This window comes from Bos indicus, chromosome 8 (assembly GCF_029378745.1).
Source record: "Bos indicus isolate NIAB-ARS_2022 breed Sahiwal x Tharparkar chromosome 8, NIAB-ARS_B.indTharparkar_mat_pri_1.0, whole genome shotgun sequence".
NCBI classification, from domain to species: Eukaryota; Metazoa; Chordata; class Mammalia; order Artiodactyla; family Bovidae; genus Bos; species Bos indicus.
Window position 1 is genome coordinate 71,607,362 of NC_091767.1, and position 27,520 is coordinate 71,634,881.

Below are 27,520 nucleotides of genomic sequence, written 5' to 3' on the forward strand. Positions count from 1 at the left end.
TCAGACATTGTTGTTGTTCAGTTGCTAAGTCATGTCTGACTCTTTTCCACCCCATGGACTGCAACACACCAGGCTTCCCTGTCCCCATCTCTCAGAGTTTGCTCACACTCAAGTCCATTGAGTCAGTGATGCTATCTAACCATCTCATCCTCTGCCACCTTCTTCTCCTTTTGTCTTCAATCTTTCCAGCATCAGGATCTTTTCCAATGAGTCAGCTCTTCACATCAGATGGCCAAAGTATTGGAGCTTCAGCATCAGTCCTTCCAATGAATATTCAGGGTTGATTTCCTTTAGGACTGATAGGTTTGGTCTCCTCACAGTCCGAAGGACTCTCAAGAGTCTTCTCCAGCACCACAGTTCCAAAGCATCAATTCTTCAACACTCAGTTTTGTTTTGTTTTTTTTATGGTCCAACTTTCATTTTACTTTATTAAGATATAAACAAGAAAGCTCACTCAATACTGCAGGCTCCATTATATCAAGTCTATTATAAAAAGCAGAGAAGAAAGATTCACTCAAAGATGCTTACATACCAATATGTCAACTGTACACCAGAGGTAGGCATGGTTTTAGGAATTACGGGAAGGAAGAACCAGTGTGTGCTACGGTGGCTAACAGAAATATCATGGAGAATGTGTTCCTAGATGTGTTGGGTTTGGGGAAGGTGGGCAGCATGGCCCCTCACTGAGAGAGTAATTTATTATATTTGTCAAACTGGAGGCAAAGAATAGCATGAAATGAAGAATACAATGAAACCACAAAAGACCGACAAGTATACTCTGAGTTCTATTTAACCAACCTTGAAAAAGATGTTTCTGTAGGCAGATGAAAGGGTGGCCAACTGTATAGGAGAACTCACACGGGCGTACTGATGAAAGGAGCAGGGGCACCAAGAACTGAACAGGCCAACCAACCGAACAATCACTCAAACTAAAGTTCCACCACTCTTTTAGTTGATGATCTTAAAATACTGTGCAGACAGTGGGTAGCTAGAATAACATATGTCTCCTTACACTTGACCATTCATGCTACTAAGAAGGGCTTCCCAGGTAGCACTAGTGGTAAAGTAACTCGCTGTCAATCCAGGAGACATAAGAGAGTGACTTAAAGAGAGAATGAAGAACTAAGAACAGGAATTATTGAAAACTCCTTGAGAGGATTTTGTTATAAAAGGATCAGAAAAATATCAAGGTTGCTGGAAGGGCATGAGAGATCAAGAAAGTTACTATAATTTATTAAAATATGAATATTACAGTTCGTTGAGAAGTGAGGTGAATGTGTGACATAGTTCTGTAGGAACTGGACTTATGGATAGGATCATGAATGTTGCCACTTATTCAACTGGAGAAAACTTAATTACATTTCATTTCATACCTTGTCACCCATTGACTTTAAGTCTATGTTGTTTAAACATTTTGACCTCACTGAAGTTAATGTATTTCCTAAAGCTGTTATGAAGTAGAGTTAAATTGAAGGTGAGGAATAACGTCAACCCTTCAACAAGATTAAGAGTAGTGTGCTATGTATTAGTACTCGTTGTTAATGATCTTACTTAATCTACACAGTGATCTGGTGTAGGAAGCACTATTATCTTTAATTCGCCATAAAGAAACCAAAATTCTAGGAATATTAAGTAATTTGTTCAATGTCATTAGCTAAGTAATTTGATTATCAGAATTAAAGGGTGAAATGCCTATGCACTCTTTTTACTCAGGATCTGCTACTCCCCACAAATAACTTATTTCTGCATGGCAAAGTAAGTCAATTTTTTTTATTGCTCTTGTGGCATCTATATCATGACATTTACTGTGTATATCAATTTACAGACAGTAGGATTCACTAGAAAATACCCTTATCCTGAGAAAGAGGAGAAGGGGGTGACATAGGATGAGATGGTTGGATGGCATAGCTGACTCAGTGGACATGAGTTTGAGCAAACTCTGGGAGATGAAGGACAGGGAAGCCTGGCATGCTGCAGTTCATGGAGTTGCAGAGATATGACTTGGCGACTGAACAACAACAAAAAAGGATAGTGAGAAAAAAAAATCCAAACTTGTCGTTATTCTAACAAGTCAAAATTTCTGTTTACAATGAAGAGGTCTTAGAAAAGGATATTCAGTAAAAGCATGGAAACATAGCACTCTGATGTTTAAAAAAAAAAAGATCTTAGAGATCAAACAATCTAATATCCCTAACTTATACATGAAGCACTGGGGCCAAGAAAATAAATGATTTGCCAAAGAAAGAACAATTACTCACAGGTGAACATAGAGTTCCTTATTTTGAATCTAGTGTTCTTTTCAATGCACTGAAAACACAATTAATGGGCTGAAATTAGCTTCTACAAAAAGAATTGCAAGTTCCCTTTAATGAATGTGACTTTGGAGTACTTTATAATGATATTTCTTTTAAAGTCAGATAGAAAATGCTAATCTTTCATCCAGTATTTCTGTGTTTAGTTTTTGCCGTTTCTATTGTAATTTGGATAAGATTTTCTTTATTCACTTAATTTTTTGCCCCTTTTCCCATGTTTCTCTTTGCAAAGGACAGAAGAGAATAAGCTGTTTGAGTCTGCGTAGTGGACTGCCTCTTGTTTCTGACTTGGAGTGTATTCTTTATCATCTGTCACACTTCCTGGGCCTCCACGATTGTGAATTCACTCTAAGTCTTTAAGAAGGATTGAGGACTTGCTCTCTAAGTTCCTAGCTCAGAGAGAGGGAGCAGGACTGAGGAAAAGAAAGGGAGAAGGAAGCTCAAGAAGAAACCTGAAGGGGTACGTGGATTGTGAGGGAGGTCAAAGGGAGAAAGCAGACATGCTCTTATCAAAGCTAGGAGGCCCCTGAGACACATACGCCTGCCTGACTTAAAGGGTTGATCCTAGCAACCATAAGGATTGGACACAAGAATCTAAAATCTCAGGATTTCCCTGGTGGTCCAGTGGTTAAGACTCCATGCTTCCAAGCAGGGGACATGGGTTCAATCCCTCATCAGGGAACTAAGATCCCACAAGCCATGTGATACAGCCAAAAAACTAAATAAAAATCATTGAAATATTAAAAAAAAAAAAAAAGAATTTACAACCTCCAAATCCCTCACTGAAACCAAGATAGGAGTAGATTTGAAAACCTCCTATGAGAAGTTGCTCCACAAATTTGCAGCAGAGAAATAAGGAGGAAACAGAATATTCTCATATTTGTTTAATCCTTAAAATCTGCTTTTGTATGATAATTGGACTTCCCAGAGCCACTTTCACTGAAATCTGCTTCAGGGTTAATTGTTTGTTTGTTTTTAAAACTTTATATACTTTAGTGATGCTGTTATTTTGAAAACAGAAAGCTGTGACTTGAGAGTGAAAAAAATATATAAACTAGCTATAATATTTCACTGTGCTACTCTAGTCATTTGGTAGGGTTCAGAATTGAAGTATAATATTCTCCAGGTTTGAATGCTTGATTATAGAGTGATTATGGGAAAATAAAGCTTGTCTCTATGTCCAAAAAACCACTAGCATATAAAAAGAACATGGGGTCAGGCAGAAATTTTAATGCCTGCTTTCCCCTTATTGATTATGGGGCCTGATTAAGTTACAAAAATTTTTCTTCGTTGAAAGTTCTAGGTTGTTTCACCTGGATTAACTGTGGATAATGCTGTATCTCTAATATTTTAGACATGCTGGAAAGTTAGCTTAGCCATAGCTAAAGGCATTAGACAAATGCCTTTAAGCCTTATCATTTAACATGACACCATAAATAATTAGGATTCTACAACTGGTATTTAATTTTTTTTTCTATTTTTACTGTAATAAAGGCAACTTCAATATGATTCCTACCTATTATCCAATTTAAAATGCTGTCTGTAACCATCACTGTGAATGAAGCTGGTAAGTTCCATCTGATATGTGGATGAATATTTGTTTGATAACAGGTTGGATATATTAAGTATGCCCTTTGGTCTTCAACTATCTCTTGTATTGACCTGAAAGAAACTCTGCTGGTAGAAGTGATCACTTAAAGTTATTCCAATTACGTTCAAAATTTTGAGAAACACATGAAGATGGAAGCAGATCCTACTCATATTGCAAATTAGTTTTATTGCATTGAACAAATTTATATTGAATACACTGTCTATATGCAAGACACTTCTACATATATGGTTCCAGACTAAGAAAAAGCAAGCAGAGTTTGCTTTCTGGAAGTTATGTTTTGTTTCAGGAAACAGATAAAAGCAATTGGATGAATCAGTTTGTTATAAACTAACAACTTTTCAGAAAAGAAAAAGGTATCTTGTTTCAACAAGAAGCTTGTTCTAGACCCTGTAGTAAGAGAAGTCTTTCTTGAGAGAGTGACCCTTGAACTAAGAATTGAAGCATGATCAATTAATCTGGCCACAGAGAAGCAGAGAAAGAAGTGTATCCAGAGGTTCTTGGATAAGAGAAAACGCATGTTGGGGTAAAGAAAGGAAGCCAGAGCTCCTGAGTCTCAGGGAAGGAGAGGAAGATGAGAAGTGGATAAAATCGGTACAGAAAAAATAATAAAAGCAAAATTCAACACTTATATAGTTCTTTAAAAAATCATCACTTATCTAGCCTTTAATATGTAGCAGATACCGCTTTTAAGTGATTCAGTTAAATTAACCCCATTTAATCCTAGTTATTAACTCTACCCTCCTCTAGGGGATCTTCCCAACACAGGGATTGACTCCCGCATTACAGGCAGACTCTTTACCATTTGAACCAGCAGAGAACCCCCAAGATACTGTTGTTGTACTTATTTTGGGAGAAAAGAAAACTGAGGTATGGGGAGGTCAGACCTTGTCCAAGGTTTGTAGGCAGGAAAAACAAGTGCTGAGAACAGAAACCAGGTGGTTTGGATCTAAATGTCCACTTTTATTTACTGCATTATAAAACCTCCTCCTAGTTAAGTTAAATAATTATAGTCTACTTTTATTGGGTGCTTACTATTACCGAGTATTTTTCCAAACTCTTCAATATGTTAATATGTGTGCTCAGTTGCTCAGTCATGTCTCTTTTGCAACCCCAGGAATGTAGCCTCCTCTGTCCATGGGATTCTCCAGGCAAGAATACTGGAGTGGGTAAACATTCCCTTCTCCAGGGGATCTTCCTGACCCAGGGATTGAACCTGGGTCTCCTGCATTGCAGGCATTTTCTTTACCATCTGAACCACCAGGGAAGTCTGTTAATTGGCTATACCCCAATACAAAATAAAGAGTTAAAGAAAACTTCCAGTTATGGTAGACTGGTTCCATTTATGGGAATATTATGGGGATAATCAATAATGGAGATAGTGGAGGGATAGAATCCCAAGCAGATATGGGGTTATATTGCAAAGGTATATCTCTTCTAATATAAGGAGAGAACACCTGCATATAGAAGGATTTGTACAGGTCCTTTGCACATTTGCCCATTAATGTTTTCTTTTTGTATTGATTTGAAAGAGTTCTATATTATTAGGATCTATGCCCTCACATTTTATTATATATGTTGTATGTATTTTTGGAGTTTTTATTTGCCTTTTTTTTGAAATTAATTTGTGATTTATAGCATAAATGAGCTTTCATAAATAAGTTTAGATGAAAGTGATCTATCCTAGCTATCAGACCAATAAGTACTAGGGATGTAATGTACAACATGATGACTGTAGTGTACAGGGTTAGGTGGTATATTTAAAGTTGTTAAGACAATAGATCTGTAGAGTTCTCATCAAAAAGAGAAAAAAAAGGTGGGGTGATGGTTGGTGTCTATATGACATGAACCATTTCATAATATATACTGTCAAATCTGTATGACATATACCTTAATCTGCTGTCAATTATATCTTAATAAAACCAGGGAGAAAGGGAAAGTTATTTCCCTTCATCTCTCCCTCTTACCCTAGTGACTCTCTGGATTCTTTTATCAGGGTGGGGATAAAATATGGATTCATATCTTGTGTTTCGTTTAGTACCATAACATCATTATCCTCATGTCCTACATGGTCCAGGCCTTTATTTGGCTAAGAAGAAAAGTTCTCAATATTTCTATCTACTTTATTTTATCAAATTTTCCTTGACAGTTCTTACATGTGGCTTTCAGCATAGATGACTTTCTTCCACCACAGTTTATATGAACATGCTTCAGTAATTTTTTCCAAGACAAATGTGATGTTTTCATTTTAAAAATAATTTAGTACATCTGGAGTCATATTTGTAACAGGTATAATATAGGGATCTCTGTCCAGCCCACTTCCTCCACCACCACCATCTCAGTGGTTGCCTTTAATTAGTACATGACGTCCACCCTCCAGGTTTTAGCCTAAAGCACCTCACAAATTGTGTAACACGATAAGGAACACTCCTTGTGCTGGATCGAAACTGTCTGTCTGTCTGCTAGGGTCTTCGTCCTCTCTGTGGCAGCAAGGACCAAGAACTGTGCGCGTCTTTTCTCAAACACATGTGCCCCAGTTTGCCAGAATCATTCAGAATGTTTCCCGGGAGTTTATGTTTCATGATTTTACTCATTTTTCAGATTAAAGGTATGTGTTAATCTTTTTATGATAGTTTTCTTAGTATGCTATAAGGCAACATCTCTTTTGTCACCAAGTTTAAATTGTAAATGATAAAATATTAATATTCACTGATTTTGCTGAAAACATAGCATAGAATTTGGACTAGATTATGTTTAATCTTGAGATTCAATAGTTCTATAAAACATTGTATTAATCTTAAGTACTCTGATAGATGGTGAGAAGGATTTTACTGAATATCTGCAAGGCAGCAGACACCATGTTTGAGCAAGCTCCGGAACTTGGTGACAGCAGGGAAGCCTGGCATGCTGCAGCCCATGGAGTCACAAAGAATCGGACATGACTGAACGACTGAACTGGAACTGAGACAACATGTTAGCCATTAGCCACTTTGTGTATTAGCATGCTTAAAATTCTATATTATCTCCATTTAGCGGTAAGAAAATTGAGATTAATATCTGTGGATCAGAGAGATTAGATGTATTACTCATTGTCATGTATGTGTGTTCAGTTGCTCAGTCACGTCCAACTCTTTGCAACCCCATGGACTGTAGTCCACCAGGCTCCTCTGTCCATGGAATTTCCCAGGCAAGAAAAATGGAGTGGGTTTCCATTTCCTCCTCTAGGACATTTTCCTAATGCAGAGATCAAACCTACATCTCTTGTGTTTCCTGCATTGGTAGGCAGATTCTTTACCACTGCACCACTTGGGAAACCCCACTCATAGTCATACTGCTAATAAACCAGTAAAACTCTGGTTCCAATAAGAACAGATTCTAAAAGCCTATGCTCTTTCCTTTACATCACTCTGTAGTGGGGTTGGCAGGGCTCACCTGACAGATGATTACCAATCTGATAGGTAATATAGAGATTATTTTAGCACTGATTCAAAATGTCTAAAATCCCTTTCACATGGGAAAGTCTTACATTTAGCTCTGAGAGCTGTCTTCAAATACAAATGCCCCATAGAGATAAAATCAGTAATTTACATTGAAACAAACTATTGCAGTGACTGGCTTCAACAGGAGGCAGGATCCAGAGACAGGCAGGAGAAGACAAAGGTCACACCTGCAGAATAAAGTGAAAAGATGTAAGAAACTGAAGGACCCCAATCTGTTTGCCTACTTTCCAATGGAATTCTCCAGGCAAGAATACTGGAGTGGGTAGCCATTCCCTTCTCCAGGGAGTCTTCTCAACCCAAGGATCAAACCTGGGTCTCTCACATTGCAAGCAGATTCTTTAGTGTCTGAGCCACCAGGGAAGTCCATATTTTCCTAACTTAGATATATCAGTCTCAATTTCCATACTTGTAAAGTGGGGATGCTCTTCTACCTGGCTGCTAATTGGGAACAAATGAACTCCATGAGAATAATTCTGTTATCCAATTACCATGGATCAATGTTAATGTCAAATATATCTCCTCCACCCCTGGCCCCCCGCTTATATTCCCTTTTAGAAAAGGTCATCCTTGGAGTAGAGGGTCAAGAACTGGTTCATCCTAAAAGGCTTCCTCTGATTCAGAAGCGAGATGTTTGGCACATCCATGAGGATGACATACAGGTATGGGCTTTGATTTAATAAATGAAATGCATTGTTTCGCAGGTATGCAGAGAGCAAACAAGTGCCATATCGTGTCTTTTCTGAGGATTCTTACTCCTCTTAACACATATGCTTGGGTGGAGAATGGTGTGGGGCGGGGAGACCAATCCCTTAATGGATTAGAAAACAAACAAACAAAAAAAGTTCAGGTTTGTTGGTGGGTGGATCCTCCAGTTTACATGAAGAGTTCCACTAACAGTTTTCCAGGCTGATCCAAGACAGCCTCATTTGTTCTGAGCTGATGGCCGTGGAGTGTCCCTCTTGAGCATTTTGCTCTCCCAGTGATCTGATCTGCAGGTTTATTGACCTCACAGATTCTACAGCATGGCTGAACAACTTTCACAGGAATACAAAAGCCTGCTGCTGAGAAGAGTGTTTAATTCAAGTGTTAAAATTTAAAAACATTTAAAATGTTAATCCCGAAAATAATAAATATTTATGTAGAAAATGCACAATACTCCTAATGGGGAGGAAGCTTCAAAATTAGGTTCTTTGCAATGCCCACTATTGTCAAAGAGGACTTCTCTGGTGGCTCAGACTATAAAGAAGGCTGAGTGCCAAAGAACTGATGCTTTCAAACTGTGGTGCTGGAGAAGACTCGTGAGAGTCCCTTGGACAGCAAGGACATCAAACCAGTCAATCTTAAAGGAAATCATCCCTGAATATTCAGTGGAAGGACTGATGCTGAAGTCGAAGCCCCAATACTTTTGCCTGATGTGAAGAGCTGACTCCTTGGAAAAGAAACTGATGCTGGGAAAGATTGAGAGGCAGGAGGAGAAGGGGGTGACAGAGGATGAGATGGTTGGATGTCATCACTGACTCAATGGACATGAGTTTGAGCAAACTCTGAGATGGTGAGAGACAGGGAAGCCTGGCTTGCTGCAGTCCATGAGGTTGTAAAGAGCTGGAGATACTTAGCAACTGAGCAACACTGCATTGTCAAAGACATACAATGATTGTTTTTATTTTTATTTTTAAATTACTTTGTTTAGTTTTTAAAAACTTTTTATTTTGTATTAGGGTATAGCTGATTAACAAACAATGTTGTGATAGTTTCAGGTGAACTGCAAAGTGACTCAGCCATACATATACATGTCAATGACTGTTTTTAGATACTTATTATCAGGCATTTCCATTTTGAGACTTAGGTTTTTCATTTGACCCATGGAGCATCCTGACTGTCACTTTGCCTCTGCACTTCTTGAGAAAGCCGGCCTTTCAAATGCAATGACTTGTTCTCCCTCCACCATAACAGGAGCTCACTTTTTAGGTTTCTCGGTCACAAGTAAGACACAGTTCAACTTTCCAAATGGTCCCATAAGGCCTCTTTCCCATGGCTTGAGATGATTAAAAAAGTAACTCTCCATCTACTGCCATAAAGTCTATTTTTTTTTTATAATCTCCTTGCAAATAGTTTTTCTCTCTTTTTTTTTTTTTTTTCTTTTTTGGGTCGGGAGCTGCCTGCTCCATGGCTGCGGCTCAGCGCAGCGGACACACCGCGCCGGCGCCGCCTCGCCTGGGCCGCCCACCCACGGCCTCCGACCAGGCCCCGCCCCCTCTGCCTGCCAGTTTTTCTCTTGATCTTCAGTTCTTTCCTCATCTTCCCAGACCTTTTAATGGTTGGACATTGGTGCTCAGCCAAGAGGTCAAAACCTGCTTTCTACTATCCATTGTGCAAAATCCGGTGGGCTCTTTTGGTATCTATTGTCTGAAGACTTAATCCAGACTAAGATGAAAAGTTCCAGGATGAACCTACAAAATAAGCCTGGACAGGGCAGGAAATATGAGTTTGGAGCATCTTGCAGCTGTAGAAAGTAAGGAAGTTCTCAAACAAACCCAAGCTCACATTTATGGGAATGTGTCAAGAAAACAGAGGGATCAACAGAAGGATCTCCTAGTTTCCAAAAGAAAAATTTGAGCAACAAAGTCAATAATGTGGTTTTAGACCATAATGCAAAGTATCAGTCAATATCCATGAGCCCATATTTGCATAAAAAGTGATTGAACAAGGAAATTAATGAGGGAGAATAGACAAATCTCTCTTAAAGAAGAATCAGAAACTTGATGCAGAAATTCACCCCCCTCCCCAGGAGGTGGAGCATAGCACCCCACCTTTGAGCATGGGCTGTACTTCATGACTTCCTTCCCAAGAGTAGATAGAATAATATGGAAGAAAGAAAAAAGTATAACTTACAGTGAAGAAGGCTGAAAAATGTTGCCTCAGTGAGATGGTCCAGGTTAACATCAGTAATAAGTCATATTGACAGTATGTTCTTCTGATATGATGCTATGAAAAATGACATTTGATTTTGTTGTTTTCTATCAATTCTCCATAACTCCAGTCTAAACATGAGAAAAACATCAGATAAACCTAAACTGAGAGACATCCCACAAAAAACCTGACCAGTATCTTTGACCAGTACTGTTCAAAACCATCAAGGTCATTAGAAATAAGGGAAGTCTGAAAAATTAACACGATTTAGAGGAGCCTCAGAAGAAATGACAATCCCATGGACAGAGGAGCCTGACAGACTATATAGTCCATGGGGTCACAAAGAGTCAGACACAACTTAGTGACTGAAAAACAACAACAAAAGGATATAAATTGAAAAGTCATATACAAATAAAAGGAAAATATCATTTTCAAAAGTAATCAAAAAGAACAATTTATCATAATGTTATCATGTCATTATTCAAAAGACTTTTATTAGCAACAATATCTAAGGCAAGGAAACAAGAATGACTATAAATTTCTGTTGAAATTCTAATTTTGAACTTCCTTTATTCAAAGCTATCTGGTAATATTTACCAAAAGCTTTACATTCCTCCCCCCCCCCCCACATTGTTAATAGTGAAATTCTAACTGCAGTGAATATCCCAAGTGAAATTTCTAATATAGATGTAGATTAAATAAGTTCATTTTGTGTCTTCAAGTAAAAAAAATACGCATACTGTAAAAGAAGATATATTAGAACAGGAAATGCTCATGGTCATGATTTATTTTTATGTGAAGATGTAGAGTATAGGATAGTGTATACCAACTGTTAAGAATACATAAACAGAAGATCCAGGGGAGTAAAACTATAAGGATATATAGTAACTTGTATACCTCTGAATTAGGGGAAAGTATGCATTTTTTTTCATTTAATTTCATTTTATAACTGGAGAAAAAGTCCACCAAAATTAAAAAAAAATAACTTGACAATTATCCTGCAATTAAAATAAATAAATTTTAAAAACTCTACTCCAATATAAAATAAAAATTTTAAAAATAACTTGGGGGGACTTCCCTGGCAGTCCAGCGGTTAAGACTTCACTTTCCGATGTGGGGAGGCTGGTTGGATCCCTGGTTGGTGATCCAAGCTCCCACAGGCTGAGATCTTTGGATCCTGGCCAAAAAAGTAAAATACAAAGCAGAAGCAATATTGTAATAAATTCAATAAAGATTTTTAAAATGGTCTATGTAAAAAAAACTTAAAAAAATAACTTGAAAACAAAATTTTTCATAGAAATTCAGCTTTATCAGTATTTATTATTTTGCCTGAAAGGACTTTTGGGTTGCTGGGTAGAATGTGAAAGATCTGTAATTTTCCCCTCTACCTACCCCTCTACCCACCACCAACACAGACTCAAGGGGCACACATTTAAGTCACATGATGGATACTGTTTTTCAGGAAGCTTATGAAGAAGAATTGTTGTATCAACTAAACCTAAATAGAAAAATCTTAATAATTCACCTTCTAAAATCAAGGTAAGTTCTATGATAATTCAATACCTTATAGACATATTAGTCTATAGTATCCTAGTTTTCATAAAAAACTTCTGGTAAAGTGACTTCCTTAAGCCCTTCTTATGTATATGTAATCTGAATTCTTACTCTTCTAAAATAAGCTTGTATCATTTCAACAATTTAATAACATTTAACAACAATTATAGATACTGCTCTCCTGTTCCTAAATTACTTCCTATCTGGGGCACCTGGAGTATGCTCACTTTAAGGGCTCATACATTAATGCTTTGGAAATCAGTGGGACAAAATAAACTTGAAAACTAAATTTTTTTTAAGTGACTTCTAAATTATTGAAAATAGACATCAAATAGAGTTCTGCTGGAGAGGACTCTAAGGGATGGGAAGAATTTAGTTTATCAAGTTATTTTGTGTACCTTAAATAATTCTAATGCATTAAACTTTCTTCAGTAGCTCTCTTCACAACTGTTGCTGCTGTTTTTGTTGAATTTCCACTTCTTTCTTTTCCGTTGGTCCTACACACAATAGCTCTTCCTCCCAGCCTCAAACATTGAAATCATGAAGAATTGTCAAATGAGTAAAATATAAGGATAACTCCACTGAAGAATTGAGACTCTGGCCTATTAGCTAAAAAAATAAAGTAAATAAATAAACAACAACAAAATCTCCTTCCACTTTGAGTCTCCCACTGGACAAATGTACAGAAATATGAACCTAATAACATACTTATATTGATAATTTGTTCAAAATCTGCATATTCTAACATCCTCAGGATGGAAGGAAGCTAATATTTGTTGAGAAATTTCTATGTGCCTTTCCTCAAAGTTCTGTTTTAGTCCCCAAAAGTTCTGAAAGTGTTAACCTCTGCATCCGTTGAAATGTCCACATGGTAGTTTACACTGATTGATATTTGAATGTTAAACCACACTTGAATCCTTGTGATAAAACCCTCTTTGCTGTATTCAGTTCACTTAGATTTTGTGAAAGGTTTTTGAAACCATGTTAATGATGAATATTATTAAGCATTTCTACCTTTTTGTGATGTTTGTCACATTTTTATATTAACATTATGTTGGCCTCAAAAATGAGTTAGGAAGTATTCTCTCTTCCTATATGTTCCAAAAGATGTCAGTTTTAGAATGCTTGATGGAATTCATGAATGAAACTACCTGTGCCCTGAGGATTTGTGTGTGTGTGTGGGAGTGGTTTTATTATTACAAATTCAATTTTATTCAGAGAGGGTTATTCAAATTTTTTACTTCACTTTGTATCAGTTTTAAATTGTAATCCACAAGGAAAATGTACATTCATGTAAGATGTCAAATTTTTGGTATAAAGTGTTTTTTATAATATTCTCTTAATATTCTTTTAATGTCTATAGTATCTGATAAAACTTTTATAATTTCTAATGCTAGTAATCTGAGTTCTCCATCCTTTTCCCTTGACAAATCTGAAGAGGTTTATCAATTAGTTCATCTTTTCAAATAGCCAAAATTTGGATTTGCTCATTATTGCTCTAATCTATTTATTTCACAGAATCCATCTATTATCTTTATTATTTAACTTTTCTACTTATCTAGGGTTTACTTTTCTCTTTTTATAGAAACATTTCATCTTTTCTGTCATAAGTATTTAAACTATTTAAAACCATAATATTTCCTTCAAGTATTAATTTAAATGCATCTAAAAAACCTTGACATGTTTTATTTTTATTATCATTCCTTTCAAAATATTTTGTAATTTCTTTTGAGACTTCTTCTTTGACTCATGGATTACTTAAGAGTGTGTTATTTATTTGATACCAATATCTGATAGTTTATGGTATAACCTTTGTCAAGATTTGTATGATATCATTTTTTTAATAAAAATTTATTATAATTTGTTTTATAGCCAAACCTATGTTCTAACTTGTTAAACATATCATATGCCCTTGGGAAAGAAAATATTTTTCAGTTACTGGATGAAGAGTTCTAGGTTGATAGAATTATTTAGATCTTTTATTTTTACTTACATTACTCTTTTATTTGTTCTGTCAATTGCCAAGGGATGAGTATTAAAACATCCAATTATGAATTGGAATTTTTATCCTTTGAATTTTTAAAACAATTGCTTCATGTATTCTGAAGCTTAGCAGTTAAACTCATACATATTTATCGTTTTTTCTTTATGGTGTACTGACTCTTTTCTCATTATGTCATTATAAAATGTCACTTTTGCTGGGAAGTGTATTTTACCTGATATTAGTACAGTTTAGCTCTGTCTTCACATGTTTACTGTTTCCATAATGTACAGTTTTTCATCCATTTTCTTCAACCTACCTGTGCTTTAACATTTAAAATGTGTCTCCTATAAGATGGCAAGTGGTTGGTCACTGCCTTTTAGTGACTTCTGACACTATTTCTAACTGGAAAGTCTGATTTCTAATTGGCAAGGTTAAGCTATTAATATTTAATGTAATGAATGATACATTATAATGTTATGAAAGAATGATATGGTTGTATTTAATTTCTGTTTGTCTCTATTTTTGTTTCTCTGGGCTTCTTTTCCTACTCTTCTTTGGATCTTTGAATTATTTGACTTCTTTTTTACTTTATCTACTGGCTTTTTGTTTATCTATTGTCTTTTTAGCAATATCTCTCTGCTTTAATTTAAAGTTTTTGTTTTGGAGATTAAAATATATATTTACAGTTAATATTGTATGAAAGTGAAATGAAGGTCTCTCAGTTGTGTCTGACTCTTTGCAACCCCATGGACTGTAGTACATGGAATTCTCCAGGCCAAAATACTGGAGCGGGTAGCCTTTCCCTTCTCCAGGGGATCTTCCTAACCCTGGGATCGAACCCACATTGCAGGCTGATTCTTTAACTTCTTTACCAGCTGAGCCACAAGGGAATATTGTATAATTTTTTATAAAATGTAAAACCTGCAATCATTTTAAGTCCATGTGTCATATGTACATGATACATATATCTTAATGCACATTAACCCAACAGATATATATTTTGATAAAATATATACTATATATATATATCATATATACATATATGATATATAATATCACAAATATTTTGCATTAATTTTGGCACTTAAGGCAAGAGATTTTTCCTTAAATAATGTTTTTCCTAGGTTCTTCTCAAAATGATGCAGTTTTAGAACTGCCAGGATCTTTTTCTGTTTATTTTGTTGCCTGTACCACACCCTGAAATCTAGATAGAGAGTCTTCTCATGTGACCGGGATTGATTTTGCTTATCTTTAGCATAAGAGGATCTTGCTGAGAATTGAAAGCAGCCTAGAGGCATCTCTCTCACATAATAGGCTTTATCTGTTTACTTATTAGAATAAATGAATCTCACCATCTCCCTGTCCTCTTTTCCAGGGAGCTTTTAGCCTTAAATTACAGTGAGACGTACTACTCCACAAAAGGAGAGGAAATCACCAAACATCCTCAGATCACGGTATCTTACAGGACCTTCCGCTGTCTCTTCTTTGAAAATATTTATTTCCTTGCGTAATTTTGAAACCTTTCTAGCTTTTGAAACCATTCTAGTAGTTGCAGAAAGCATTACATCAGAATCAGAAAGTTGCGGGAAGTGTTAGTTAAAAAATAATAATCATAAATAATCTAAAAAAATTTTAAAAACTGAAGAGTTAACTTGGTTCTAACAACTCATGAGAGCTTCTAAGCACTACTGTCCACTTGTTCCTCCCACTAACACTGGTCAAAGAGTGTGGAAAATACATAGAGTAAGTATAAAATTAAAAAAAAAGAAATTAATCTTGCATTGACTACCATCACTGAATGATCCTAGAATAGAAGCTATGATCCTCTGAATGCTAAAGGAGGCTGATCACTGCCTAACAAGCAAATCAATGACTGCTAATGTATCTTATTGATTTCTTTGTACCCCAAATGGTGTTAAGTCTGGACGAAGGGTAAAACAGGACTCCAAAGAAGTATGAGGTACCTGATGGAGTAGTAGTTAAGCTAAAGGATAAAACTTAAAGATATGGAACAATTTTAAAACTCCATCTATTTGACTCTTATGTGAATAAAATCCCCTTGCCCAGTCCTTCTGATGCACCAACACTGAGTCCTCTCTTTCATTCTCCAAATGAGTTTTGGTTCATTTACTATAGTATTATTTCAGTGGATACATGTTCTGTTTTTATATTTATTTTCCATTCCAGAAGATGCCCACTGAAGCCTTCTAGCCAAGGATGACTTTATTCTCTTCTACCAAATGTATACTTTTTAAACCATATCACCTCTATTTAAGGCAGTTATCAGCTATGAAATTTAAGTCATCATGCACTCTTTGTAAAATAGAACAGTAAGAAAGCTGGATTACATTCTTCTACAAAGGGAGTGGATATTAGTCTGTGAGGGTCTGAGGTTTAGGGCCATAGAAATTGTCACACATAGACAGGAACTGAACAGAAGGAATTGATGGAAAGAGAAATTATTGGTGGAATCACCATGAATGGAGCCCCAAGGAGGAAGTAATAAAGATATCAACTGATTGAAGCAGAGAGGCAGGGAAGTCATGAAGGAACCTGGTTAAAGAGTGAGACCTGATTTTTGCGATCATCAAAAACTGATTTGATTTCATATGCAACAGGGGGAAATGTATAATGATAGCACAGGGAGGGTAATTTGATAGAGATATTAAGATGGATTAAGGAATAATATTTCTAAGTAAAAGGGTCACACTTCTAAGGTTAGCATCAACTCATAGACTGTTAAAATTGTGAGGGAAGAATTTATATACTGTTTTAAACAAAATAATCAAGCAATTAAAATAAAAGAATTCTAAAGTAGCTTTAAAATCTTCCAACACAAGAATGCAGTGAATGAATGCATTAATGAATATAAGTGTAATTTGTGAAAATAAAATAATTATTATTATTATGAATATAAAATGTATATATATTAATATTTATATAATACCAAAACATGTACTTTTGTCAATAGCCTCTTCATCTCTTTTAGGATCACTGTTTTTACCAAGGATCTATCTTACATGAGTTTGATTCTGCTGTCAGCATCAGCACATGTCATGGTCTGAGGTATGCACTGTATCTTTCTACTTAAATGAGTTATTCTATGAATTTTCAAAGACATTCTCTTTTATTTTTAAATTTTTTTAATTTTTTTATGTTTTATTTTTTGCTTCATTCATCTGTTGAGTTTATTTTAAATTTTTTATCTTATTTTTTAACTTTACAATATTGTATTGGTTTTGCCATATAACAAAATGAATCCGCCACAGGTATACATGTGCTCCCCATCCTGAACCCTTCTCCCTCCTCCCTCCCCATACTATCCCTCTGGGTTGTCCCAGTGCACCAGCCCCAAGCATCTAGTATTGTGCATCGAACCTGGAATGGCAACTCATTTCATATATGATATTATACATGTTTCAATGCCATTCTCCAAAATCATCCCCCCCTCACCCTCTCCCACAGAGTCCAAAAGACTGTTCTATACATCAGTGTCTCTTTTGCTGTCTCATATACAGGGTTATTGTTACCATCTTTCTAAATTCCATATGTATGCATTAGTATACTGTATTGGTGTTTTTCTTTCTGGCTTACTTCACTCTATAATAGGCTCCAGTTTCACCCACCTCATTAGAACTGATTCAAATGCATGGATTGGAAGAATCAATATAGTGAAAATGAGTATACTACCCAAAGCAATTTATAGATTCAATGCAATCTCTATCAAGCTACCAATGGTATTCTTCACAGAGCTAGAACAAATAATTTCACAATTTGTATGGAAGTACAAAAAACCTCAAATAGCCAAAGCAATCTTGAGAAAGAAAAATGGAACTGGAGGAATCAATCTGCCTGACTTCAGGCTCTGCTACAAAGCCACAGTCATCAAGACAGTATGGTACTGGCACAAAGACGGAAATATAGATCAATGGAACAAAATAGAAAGCCCAGAGATAAATCCATGCACATATGGACACCTTATCTTTGACAAAGGAGGCAAGAATATATGATGGATTAAAGACAATCTCTTTAACAAGTGGTGCTGGGAAAACTGGTCAACCACTTGTAAAAGAATGAAACTAGAACACTTTCTAACACCATACACAAAAATAAACTCAAAATGGATTAAAGATCTCAACGTAAGACCAGAAACTATAGAACTCCTAGAGGAGAACATAGGCAAAACACTCTCCGACATACATCACAGCAGGATCCTCTATGACCCACCTCCCAGAATATTGGAAATAAAAGCAAAAATAAACAAATGGGACCTAATTAAACTTAAAAGCTTCTGCACAACAAAGGAAACTATAAGCAAGGTGAAAAGACAGCCTTCAAGATGGGAGAAAATAATAGCAAATGAAGCAACTGACACACAACTAATCTCAAAAATATACAAGCAACTCCTACAGCTCAATTCCAGAAAAATAAACAACCCAATCAAAAAATGGGCCAAAGAACTAAATAGACATTTCTCCAAAGAAGACATACAGATGGCTAACAAACACATGAAAAGATGCTCAACATCACTCATTATCTTTTATTTTTTTTAAGACACTTCATACAGAAAAATTAATGGCAAAAAACATACTGTATATTTTTGGCATGAATATCCAGCCTAGCCCATTTTTAATGTTCATTTTAGACAAAAAGGTACAACATGCTCTAAGCAAGATTGATTTTTCAATATATGATCAAGGGATTCAGAATTGGAAGATAACTGATATTTATCCAGCTTGGCCTCTCATGTTATCAGTCAGGATACTGACATCAGAGATTTGTTCCTAAACATTAATTTTGCTGGTGGTTGAACTCTGTCCAAAAACAGGCCTTCTACTTCCTAATCCTATACATTCCTACCACATCACAGCACAATGCTTCACAGCTTTTTACTAAATTAGGCAGTGTTTCCAGTCTCTGGAAAGTAAAAAAGTCAGAAGTAAAGCCTATATAAGATGTCTCTAGCTCTCGGGCTCAGGGACAAAGGAAGAAGATGTTGGGAGGCAAAGTAGAAAAACAAGAAACTTGTATCTTCATTTATGAGGATTTTACGTGTTCAGTTTTCAGTATTTGCAAGAATAAAAAACCCTTTAACAACACAATTACCACATAGCAGTGTCTGTACCTTCATATATTTACTCTTTAATTAATACATACAAATTCACAAAATTTTTGCATGAACTCAGACTTTCCAGGGGTCCTCCCCATGAGTGGGAATTGCTACTCTACTCATGCTTCAGAGGAAAGATGGAGCTGTCAAACTTCTGAAATCCAGATGAGTTGTCTCTTAGCAAAGAGTCACATGCCATATCACCTCTCGTCGTTGTTGTTCAGTCTCTAAGTCACGTCTGACTCTTTGTGACCCCATGGACTACAGCATACCAGGCTTTCCTGTCCTTCACTATCCTCAAGGCTTTGCTCAAACTCATGTCCATTGAGTCAATGATGCCATCCAATCATCTCATCAGTATATCACCTCTTATTCACTCAGAATACCTGGCTACCTGCTGACATGAGGCCTTGACTCCACTTTCTTATTTTTTTAAATTTATTTATTTTAATTGGAGGATAATTGCTTTATAATATGTTTCCCTTTCTTAAAAAGGCAAACTCCATAAAGTGGAACAGAGAAATACTGTACTAGAAATATCAATAACCTCAGATATGCAGATGATACCACCCTTATGGCATAAAGTGAAGAGGAACTAAAAAGCCTCTTGATGAAAGTGAAAGAGGAGAGTGAAAAAGTTGGCTTAAAGCTCAACATTCAGAAAACTAAGATCATGGCATCCGGAACCATCTCTTCATGGCAAATAGATGGGAAAACAGTGGAAACAGTGTCAGACTTTATTTTTTGGGGCTTCAAAACCACTGCAGATGGTGATTGCAGCCATGAAATTAAAAGACGCTTACTCCTTGGAAGGAAAGTTATGACCAACCTAGATAGCATATTAAAGAGCAGAGACATTACTTTGCCAATATAGGTCCATCTAGTCAAGGCTATGGTTTTTCCAGTGGTCATGTATGGATGCGAGAGTTGGACTGTGAAGACAGCTGAGTACCAAAGAATTGATGCTTTTGAACTGTGGTGTTGGAGAAGACTCTTGAGAGTCCCTTGGACTGCAAGGAGATCCAGCCAGTCCATTCTAAAGGAGATCAGTCCTGGGTGTTCTTTGGAAGGAATGATGCTGAAGCTGAAACTCCAGTACTTTGGCCACCTCATGCGAAGAGTTGACTCATTGGAAAAGACTCTGATGCTGGGAGGGATTGGGGGCAGGAGGAGGAGGGGACGACAGAGGATGAGATGGCTGGATGGCATCACCGACTCGATGGACGTGAGTTTGGGTAAACTCCAGGAGTTGATGATGGACAGGGAGGCCTGGCATGCTGCGATTCATGGGGTCACAGAGTCGGACACAACTGAGTGACTGAACTGAACTGAACTGAATGTAGCAGTAAAATGAGAGAGATTTTAAATAGACATTGTATTCCCAATTTCCACAGGGGGTTCTTCAGGGTGAGAGATCAAAGATACCTTATTGAACCAGTGAAATATTCAGATGAGGGAGAACATTTGGTGTTCAAATATGACCCCCTGATGCAGCAGCCTGCCAATTATTCTTGTACAGAGCTCAACTTTACCAGGACAACTATTCCAAAGGGTAATACTAAATCCCTGGAAGATTCCAAAATGGAAGTGAGTGCTTTATTTTTAAATCATTTTTATCCCATGTCAAATGCCTCTTATTTTTCTTCTCATCTCAAGACAGAGATTATAAGCCCAATGAAAGCAGTGTATATGCTACCTGAATCTGACTCTTCACTGTTTGAAATCTGAAATGTCAATTTTTTGTTGTTCTTATCTTTATAGGAAGTGTTCATTTCCTATAGCAAATCTCAGTTTGTCTCACCAAGTTCAAAGAAGGTGGCTATCTACAACCCTAAATATATAGATTTATAGTATTAGAGCTAAATGTGGTTGGAAGGAATGAAATTTACATCTTGAAATCGCTCCTAAATATTGTCTTTTCTTTCCTTGTCTTTCTTGCCACATATTTTTGGGGAGGAGTTGCTGCTAATAAACCAGATTATCTCCCTCACATCAAGCCAAATAGTCTAATTGTTAAGGTGGAATTTCTAGTGGAATGACACTACAGTGATAGTCTTCTGTGTTTTAGGCTTTTCTATACTAGCTCATTGGAGAAGGCAATGGTACCCCACTCCAGTACTCTTGCCTGGAATATCCCATGGACGGAGAGGCTTGGTAGGCTGCAGTCCATGGGGTCGCAAAGAGTCAGACACGACTGAGCGACTTCACATTCACTTTTCACTTTCATGCATTGGAGAAGGAAATGGCAACCCACTCCAGTGTTCTTGCCTGGAGAATCCCAGGGACAGGGGAGCCTGGTGGCTGCCGTCTATGGGGTCGCTCAGAGTCAGACACAACTGAAGCGACTTAGCAGCAGCAGCAGCATGCTAGCTCATATCATCTTAAATCCCCAAAAGGTGTTAGCCTTAAAATCTGTGAGTGTTTGTCTTCTTCACATATCCATGGTTTAGACTGTGTCTGAAACTTTCTAGATGCCTAAGAGGAGTTTTCTGATTAAATCAATCAATTAATAAATGATTAGTTAGCTCAGAAAAGAATAACTTAGCCAAATAGTTGAACGATATGCCTCTGGTTTATACTCAAGAGAATATGCATGTACCTAGCACCTGATACTGAAGGCTGAAAACTTAGAATTTCCTGAAACTGTGTTTTATAAAATAAAGACCTATAATTAGCAATGTTTTACAAGTTTCCTTGGAATTGAATTTCAACAAAGGGAGATTGGGAGACAGAAGAGTAGAAGGAATACGGTCAGTCCTATTGACTGATTTTATGTCCTACTCTCAACTATAGATGGCCTTTTTTTATATGAACTTACTTAGTAAGTGTTTACTTTATAAAAGAAAAAAAAAAACTAAATGTTAAAAACTGTATTCATGATTCCTTACTTATAATAACTCTTATTTTACCTGAAAGACTAAACAAAGAAATGAAGGAATATAAAATATGGAATGTTGCTTCAGTTTCACTAAAACCTGATGAATAGAGCCACATGTTTTAATAACATAATGGGTTTTATTTACCTAAATTTCTAGAATTATTAGATATATTCTTGGACCTCACCTTACATACCAACATTTTTCACCTTGAAAATTTTAACTTAAAATGTTAAGATAAGAAATATTAACCATACTTCATTTAATTTTCCATACATTTCCAGAGCAAGGAGAAAGAAAAGCATATTGAACTATTCATTGTTGCTGATGATAACATGGTAAGTTTTCACTTAAACATTTGCTGTCTATTGTAGTTGTGATCTTTTAGCAAAGAGAAAGTAGTATTTTCATCAGAATTTCATTCCAGGTTCAAAGTTCTGTTTTTAGCTTCCCCGGACATATGTAAGAGACTATAAGGTCCTTTGAGTATACAGCAGACTAAGTCAAAATAGAACCCTCTCTCTCCATTATGAACATATGGAAATGATAACAACTTACAAAAAAATTGAAAATGTGTTTACAGTCTATACGTGGGTTTGTGCTCAATTGCTCAGTCGCGTTTGATTCTTTGCCACCCCATGGACTGTAGCCTGCCAGGCTCCTCTGTCTTTCCCAGGCAAGAATGTTGGAATGTGCTGCCATTTTCTTCTCCTGGGGATCTTCTTGACCCAGAGTTGAAACCTGTATGTCCTGCATTACTGGCAGTCTCCTGCATCACAAGCAGATTCTTACTGCTAAGCCACCAGGGAAGCCCAAGTGGAGAGAAGTGGGGTGGACCACAGTTTCTTGTCCTTCTCTATCATATCTCTGGCTCCAGGATGATCCTTGATTATATGCTCCTGAGCCTGTGGCCACCATGGATACAGGAGGGCTGATGAAGTTGTTGTTTTTTGCAATATAGTGGTTGCTATGCAGCTTTAATAAGTTTTGTTATAAATATGGACTCTAAAGCAGCAGTCCCCAACCCATTTTGGCACCAGGAATTGGTATCTTGGAAGACAATTTTTCCATGGACCAGGAAGCAGGGAGATGGTTTCAGGATGATTCAAGTGCATTACACTTATTGGGCACTTTATTTCTATTATTATTACTTCAGCTCCACCTCAGATCATCAGGCATTTGATCTCAGGGGTTGGGGACCCCTGCTTTAAAGAACTGTTATCAGTTGGCTTAATAAATAGGTATAATGCTATATAATGTAATGTGAGGAGGGAACAGAGTTGTAAAGAAACACCTTTAAATAGTGCCAAGTTAAAGCTGCCTTTAGAAACTGCTATATCTGGTTATTTTATATTAAAAGTATATTTCTGCATAAGTTGTCTAGATTTTTCAGCTCACTGGAAGGAAAGCCAATGAATTTTTTTCTTTGAAATATACCATGATGGAAATAATTTTGTTGAAATTGCATTCAGTTTCTATGATTAATGAATGTTAATTGAATGTCTATTTTTCCAGTATCGCAGAAATAGTCAACCTCACAGTAGACTGAGGAACCGAGTTTGGGGAATGGTCAATTTTGTCAACATGGTAAGATTTGACATGGTTTGAATCAAGCCAAAAACACAAATGAAAGAAACTTTTAGGCTAGATCTCTGCTGGATTTTTGTAGTAATCCTGATACTGATACAGCCCAAAATACAATTCACCAAGGCGGCTAATTAACAAAATTCCATTGGGGGAAAAAAAAAATCAAAGCAACAAATGAACCACAACTGTAAGTTTTAAGTTTTCTAAGTAAATGACATTTAATATTTACATAAGTTTCAAACATTCGTTACTAAGCACAAAATTTACAAGGCAGTGTACAAAGACTTGACTACCCACCATGAATAATTAAACCCATTCTTTGAAATTACTGTTCCATGACCTTGCATTGTATAGCAGAAAGGCTATCAAGCACTAATATATAATCTGTCTTCAGAGAGAGAGATCAGGGGAAATATTTCTATGAAAAGCAGCAAAATGATTACTTTGTCTAACTTAGAATGAACTAGAACCCTTTTAAATAAATAATACTGTGAATTTTACACATCTTTTAAAAACTGACTCCTTCTGAGTTAGCCAGCTCCTTTACTAGGATAAAGAGGGCCCCCCAAAAAGACATTGTAGAAATCACCCCTTTAGCTCAGTGATTTTTTTCATTCACCAGCTAATCTGTTTCTAGTTTTTCACTAGAATGTTTGGGGACCTGAACCAGCCCTGACTGTGCACTGAATTCCTGGGTTAAGTAAGGCCACCAGTTTTGCTCTGCACATAGGGGAAGTCATGAGCTGATCTCTATTCAAATTCTACTGGGCCTAGGGCTGTTGAATAGGCTATGAAGATTCCATGGTGAGGGTCCCTGGTCAGACAGATTGAAGTCTATATTTAGCAATGAACAGGGCTGCAAATCAGATTCCCTGCTTGGGAACAGCAGGAGAAGCAGCTCTGAAACTGGTAAAGCTCTGTTAGCTGTCTTAAGTCAAGTTGATCCCCTTTCCTAGCTGAACAGGATCACTGACTTTGCTTGAAGACTATTAGCTCTGTCTGCCCATCTCTTAGGCCCATCTTTTAGGGGTTTTCACCAGTCCAGAAGGGGGTTTGCTCTGGGGGAATCTCAAAGGCTGCTTCTCCTGTTTCTTGCAGTTATCTTTATTACTCCCCTAATATGGATCCAAATATAACACAGATCTATCTCTCTCCTTGAGTTCCCATCCACAAACTGTTGCACATTGCTGAATTAGTACTAAATATTTTCAGTTCAGTTCAGTGATATTTTCTCACTAGAAGAGAATATATCCAGAGAATGGCAAATATCATTTCCAGTTGCACTTGATTACAATTTTATGAACCTGAAGTCCAACCAAGAAGGTAGAGAGTCCAAAGAACCCGTTAAGAAAAAATCTTACTGGACCTAACTCATCAAAAAAGACAAAGGAGTGGACATCTAGTTAGGTTTGAGACCATGTTTTAGCTAAAGATCTAACTTTATAAGAGTTTATGAAAACCATAGTTCTTCATGGTTATGAAATGACCGTGAGTCATGATTATTGTGTCAATACATGAAATTCTATATAGTCATATTAAAAAAGTGAAAAATTAGTACACGATTATTGTTATAGCAATGATGTGAATATTAAACTTCTTAATAATAAGTTACATCTTCTATGAATATTATCAAGTTGACCTCTCTATTTCAGTTCTTAACTCAGTGTTTATAGTTTATCATCCACTCCTCCTTTCAACTGACTTGTACTGGCTATTTTGAGATATAAAATTGATTTAACACATAGTTCTTTGTCTCAAAATCTTCATAATATTTGCTTAAATTCTTTTTGTCCTGGCATCAAAGTATCTACCAACTATGTGTTTACAAAAGCAGATGGGAATAAGGGTGACAAGGCTTGAGCTACAACTATTTTTGTCTGCTTTGAGGCTTTGAGCAATTTCCAATAAGTTTTCTTACACAACAAAGTAATTCCAAAAATCAAACATGGAGCACAAGCATGACACCTAGGTTACTGTTTTTTGTTTTTCTTTTTTAATTTCTACAACTTTTTATTCATAGAAAATTTTAATCACATACAAAGTAAGCAGAACAGTATAATGAACCTCTGTATATTCATCATCCAATTTCAACAGTTATCATCATTCTACTCTTTATCAATATCACTAGCCAATGCCCACCACTTGCATTATTATTATTGTATTTTTACAAGTTTGGGGAGGTAAATTCAATGCTTTGAAATACACAACTATGCATTCTTCTTCTTATTATTATTTTACAGGTTTGAGAGTGGTAAGTTCAATAGTTTGAAATGCACACATCTTAGCTATAAAAATTTGAATAATGAACCCATCTATGTGAGCCACACTCCTATGACCATAATAGAATCCATTTCCCACAAAATTCCTGTATCCCTAGGAGTAATCTGGCTCTCCACTTTTCTGAAAAATTTCTCTGTAGATTAGTTCTACTCTAAGAGTTTCACGCAAATGGAATTACGCCATGTGTCCTCGTCTGTGTCTGACTTCTCTTGCTTAGCACAATGCCTGAGATGCATTCATGTTGCTGTGTGTATATTGGTGGTTTGTTCTGACATTTCTAGGTAGTTTTCTAGGGTATGGAAATCACAATTTGTTCACGCATTCTCCCATTGATATTCATTTGAGTAGTTTCCAATCTGGGCTACTGTGAATGAAGCTGTTATGAACATTTTTGCACAAATCCCTTTGCAGACAATGCAATATCAATGTTCTAGTCTACTACCAAACCAACTCATGACCTCAGTAGAGAGACAGATAAGGAATATTCATTCTGTTGTGTGCCAGTGTTCATAAATTCATGTTTTCAGGCCAGGTATTATCTTGGAGCTTTATTTATGTATTTGTTTTAGACATATCCTGAGCCCAGTGTCTATCAGAATTATAATTCTAAGAGAATCAGATGTTTTTAGTCAAGTTTCTTGGTTGGCCATGGTGGTTCACCCAATATTGATGATTCAACCTCACATTCTGTTTCAATACAACTATTTATAAAATGAGGCCTGAACTTTTGACTATGTACTACACACATCAAAATTACTTCTTTAATATAAAGAAATATAGTCACAATAAAGGATCCTTCTGCAATTTGACATTGTGAAAAATTGTTTCTCCTTTGAACAGATTTATAAAACCTTGAACATTCATGTGACATTAGTTGGCCTTGAAATATGGACAAATGGAGACAAAATAGAAGTAGATTCAAACATAGAAACTACCTTATTGCGTTTTTCAGCTTGGCAAGAAATAATCCTTAAAAAAAGGAAAAATTTTGATCACAGTATGTTACTCAGGTATGTAACTGCTCTATTTTTCTGCATATTAGATGGATTATTTTTAAAAAGAAAATAATACAAATAAACTAAAATATTTTTAAAGCAGTTGACTTTTGGATAAAAGTCACAGGAATAAAACATTATGTGTGGTTATATAGAATATTTCCAAGTGACCTTGTAAATGATCTTTTTCCTAATAATGGTCTTTCAGCATCTCTTTTGATGTCCTTAAAGCTACTATATAAGGGTGATACCAGCTTTACCTATTTAGTCTATCTATAATCCCAGTATTTCTCCTAAGGCCTACAAAACAGCCCACCAATACACTTTCTAGAGATTTCTTCAAGAAAATTGGAAATATCAAGGGAACATTTCGTGAAAGGATAAGTATGATAAAGGACAGAAAACAATAAGAACCTAACAGAAGCAGCAGAGATTAAGAAGAGGTGGCAAGAATACACAGAAGAACTATGCAAAAAAAGGTCTTCATGACCCAGATAACCATGATGGTGTGATCACTCAACTAGAGTCAGGCATCCTGGAGTGTGACGTCAAACGGGCCTTAGGAAGCATTACTACAAACAAAGCTAGTGGAGGTGATGGAATTCCAGCTGAGCTATTTCAAATCCTAAAAGATGATGCTGTTGAAGTGTTGCATTCAATATGGCAGTAAATTTGGAAAACTCAGCAGTGGTCACAGGACTGGAAAACGTCAGTTTTCATTTCAATCCCAAAGAGGCAATTTCAAAGAATGTTCAAATTACCATACTGCTGCTACTGCTAAGTCACTTCAGTCGTGTCCGACT

General features: G+C 36.3%; 1 protein-coding gene across 4 annotated transcripts in view; it reads left to right on the plus strand.

Annotated features, from left to right (window-relative positions):
* Positions 1 to 2,618: 2,618 nt before the first annotated feature.
* The window catches only part of ADAM7 (ADAM metallopeptidase domain 7), a 55,685-nt gene continuing 30,783 nt past the window's right edge, over positions 2,619 to 27,520 (plus strand). The window contains exons 1-11 of one of the 4 annotated variants that reach the window (XM_070794938.1): positions 2,619 to 2,772; positions 3,807 to 3,879; positions 6,388 to 6,529; positions 7,977 to 8,080; positions 11,794 to 11,870; positions 15,245 to 15,323; positions 16,859 to 16,935; positions 20,374 to 20,566; positions 22,140 to 22,193; positions 23,371 to 23,442; positions 26,563 to 26,732. In XM_070794938.1, the coding sequence (XP_070651039.1) occupies positions 3,871 to 3,879; positions 6,388 to 6,529; positions 7,977 to 8,080; positions 11,794 to 11,870; positions 15,245 to 15,323; positions 16,859 to 16,935; positions 20,374 to 20,566; positions 22,140 to 22,193; positions 23,371 to 23,442; positions 26,563 to 26,732 (977 nt within the window). In that variant the 5' untranslated portion in view covers positions 2,619 to 2,772; positions 3,807 to 3,870. Of the gene's footprint in view, positions 2,773 to 3,806; positions 3,880 to 6,307; positions 6,530 to 7,976; positions 8,081 to 11,793; positions 11,871 to 15,244; positions 15,324 to 16,858; positions 16,936 to 20,373; positions 20,567 to 22,139; positions 22,194 to 23,370; positions 23,443 to 26,562; positions 26,733 to 27,520 lie in introns of those variants that run through there. The other 3 variants (XM_070794937.1, XM_070794940.1, XM_070794939.1) reach the window with 3 other exon arrangements.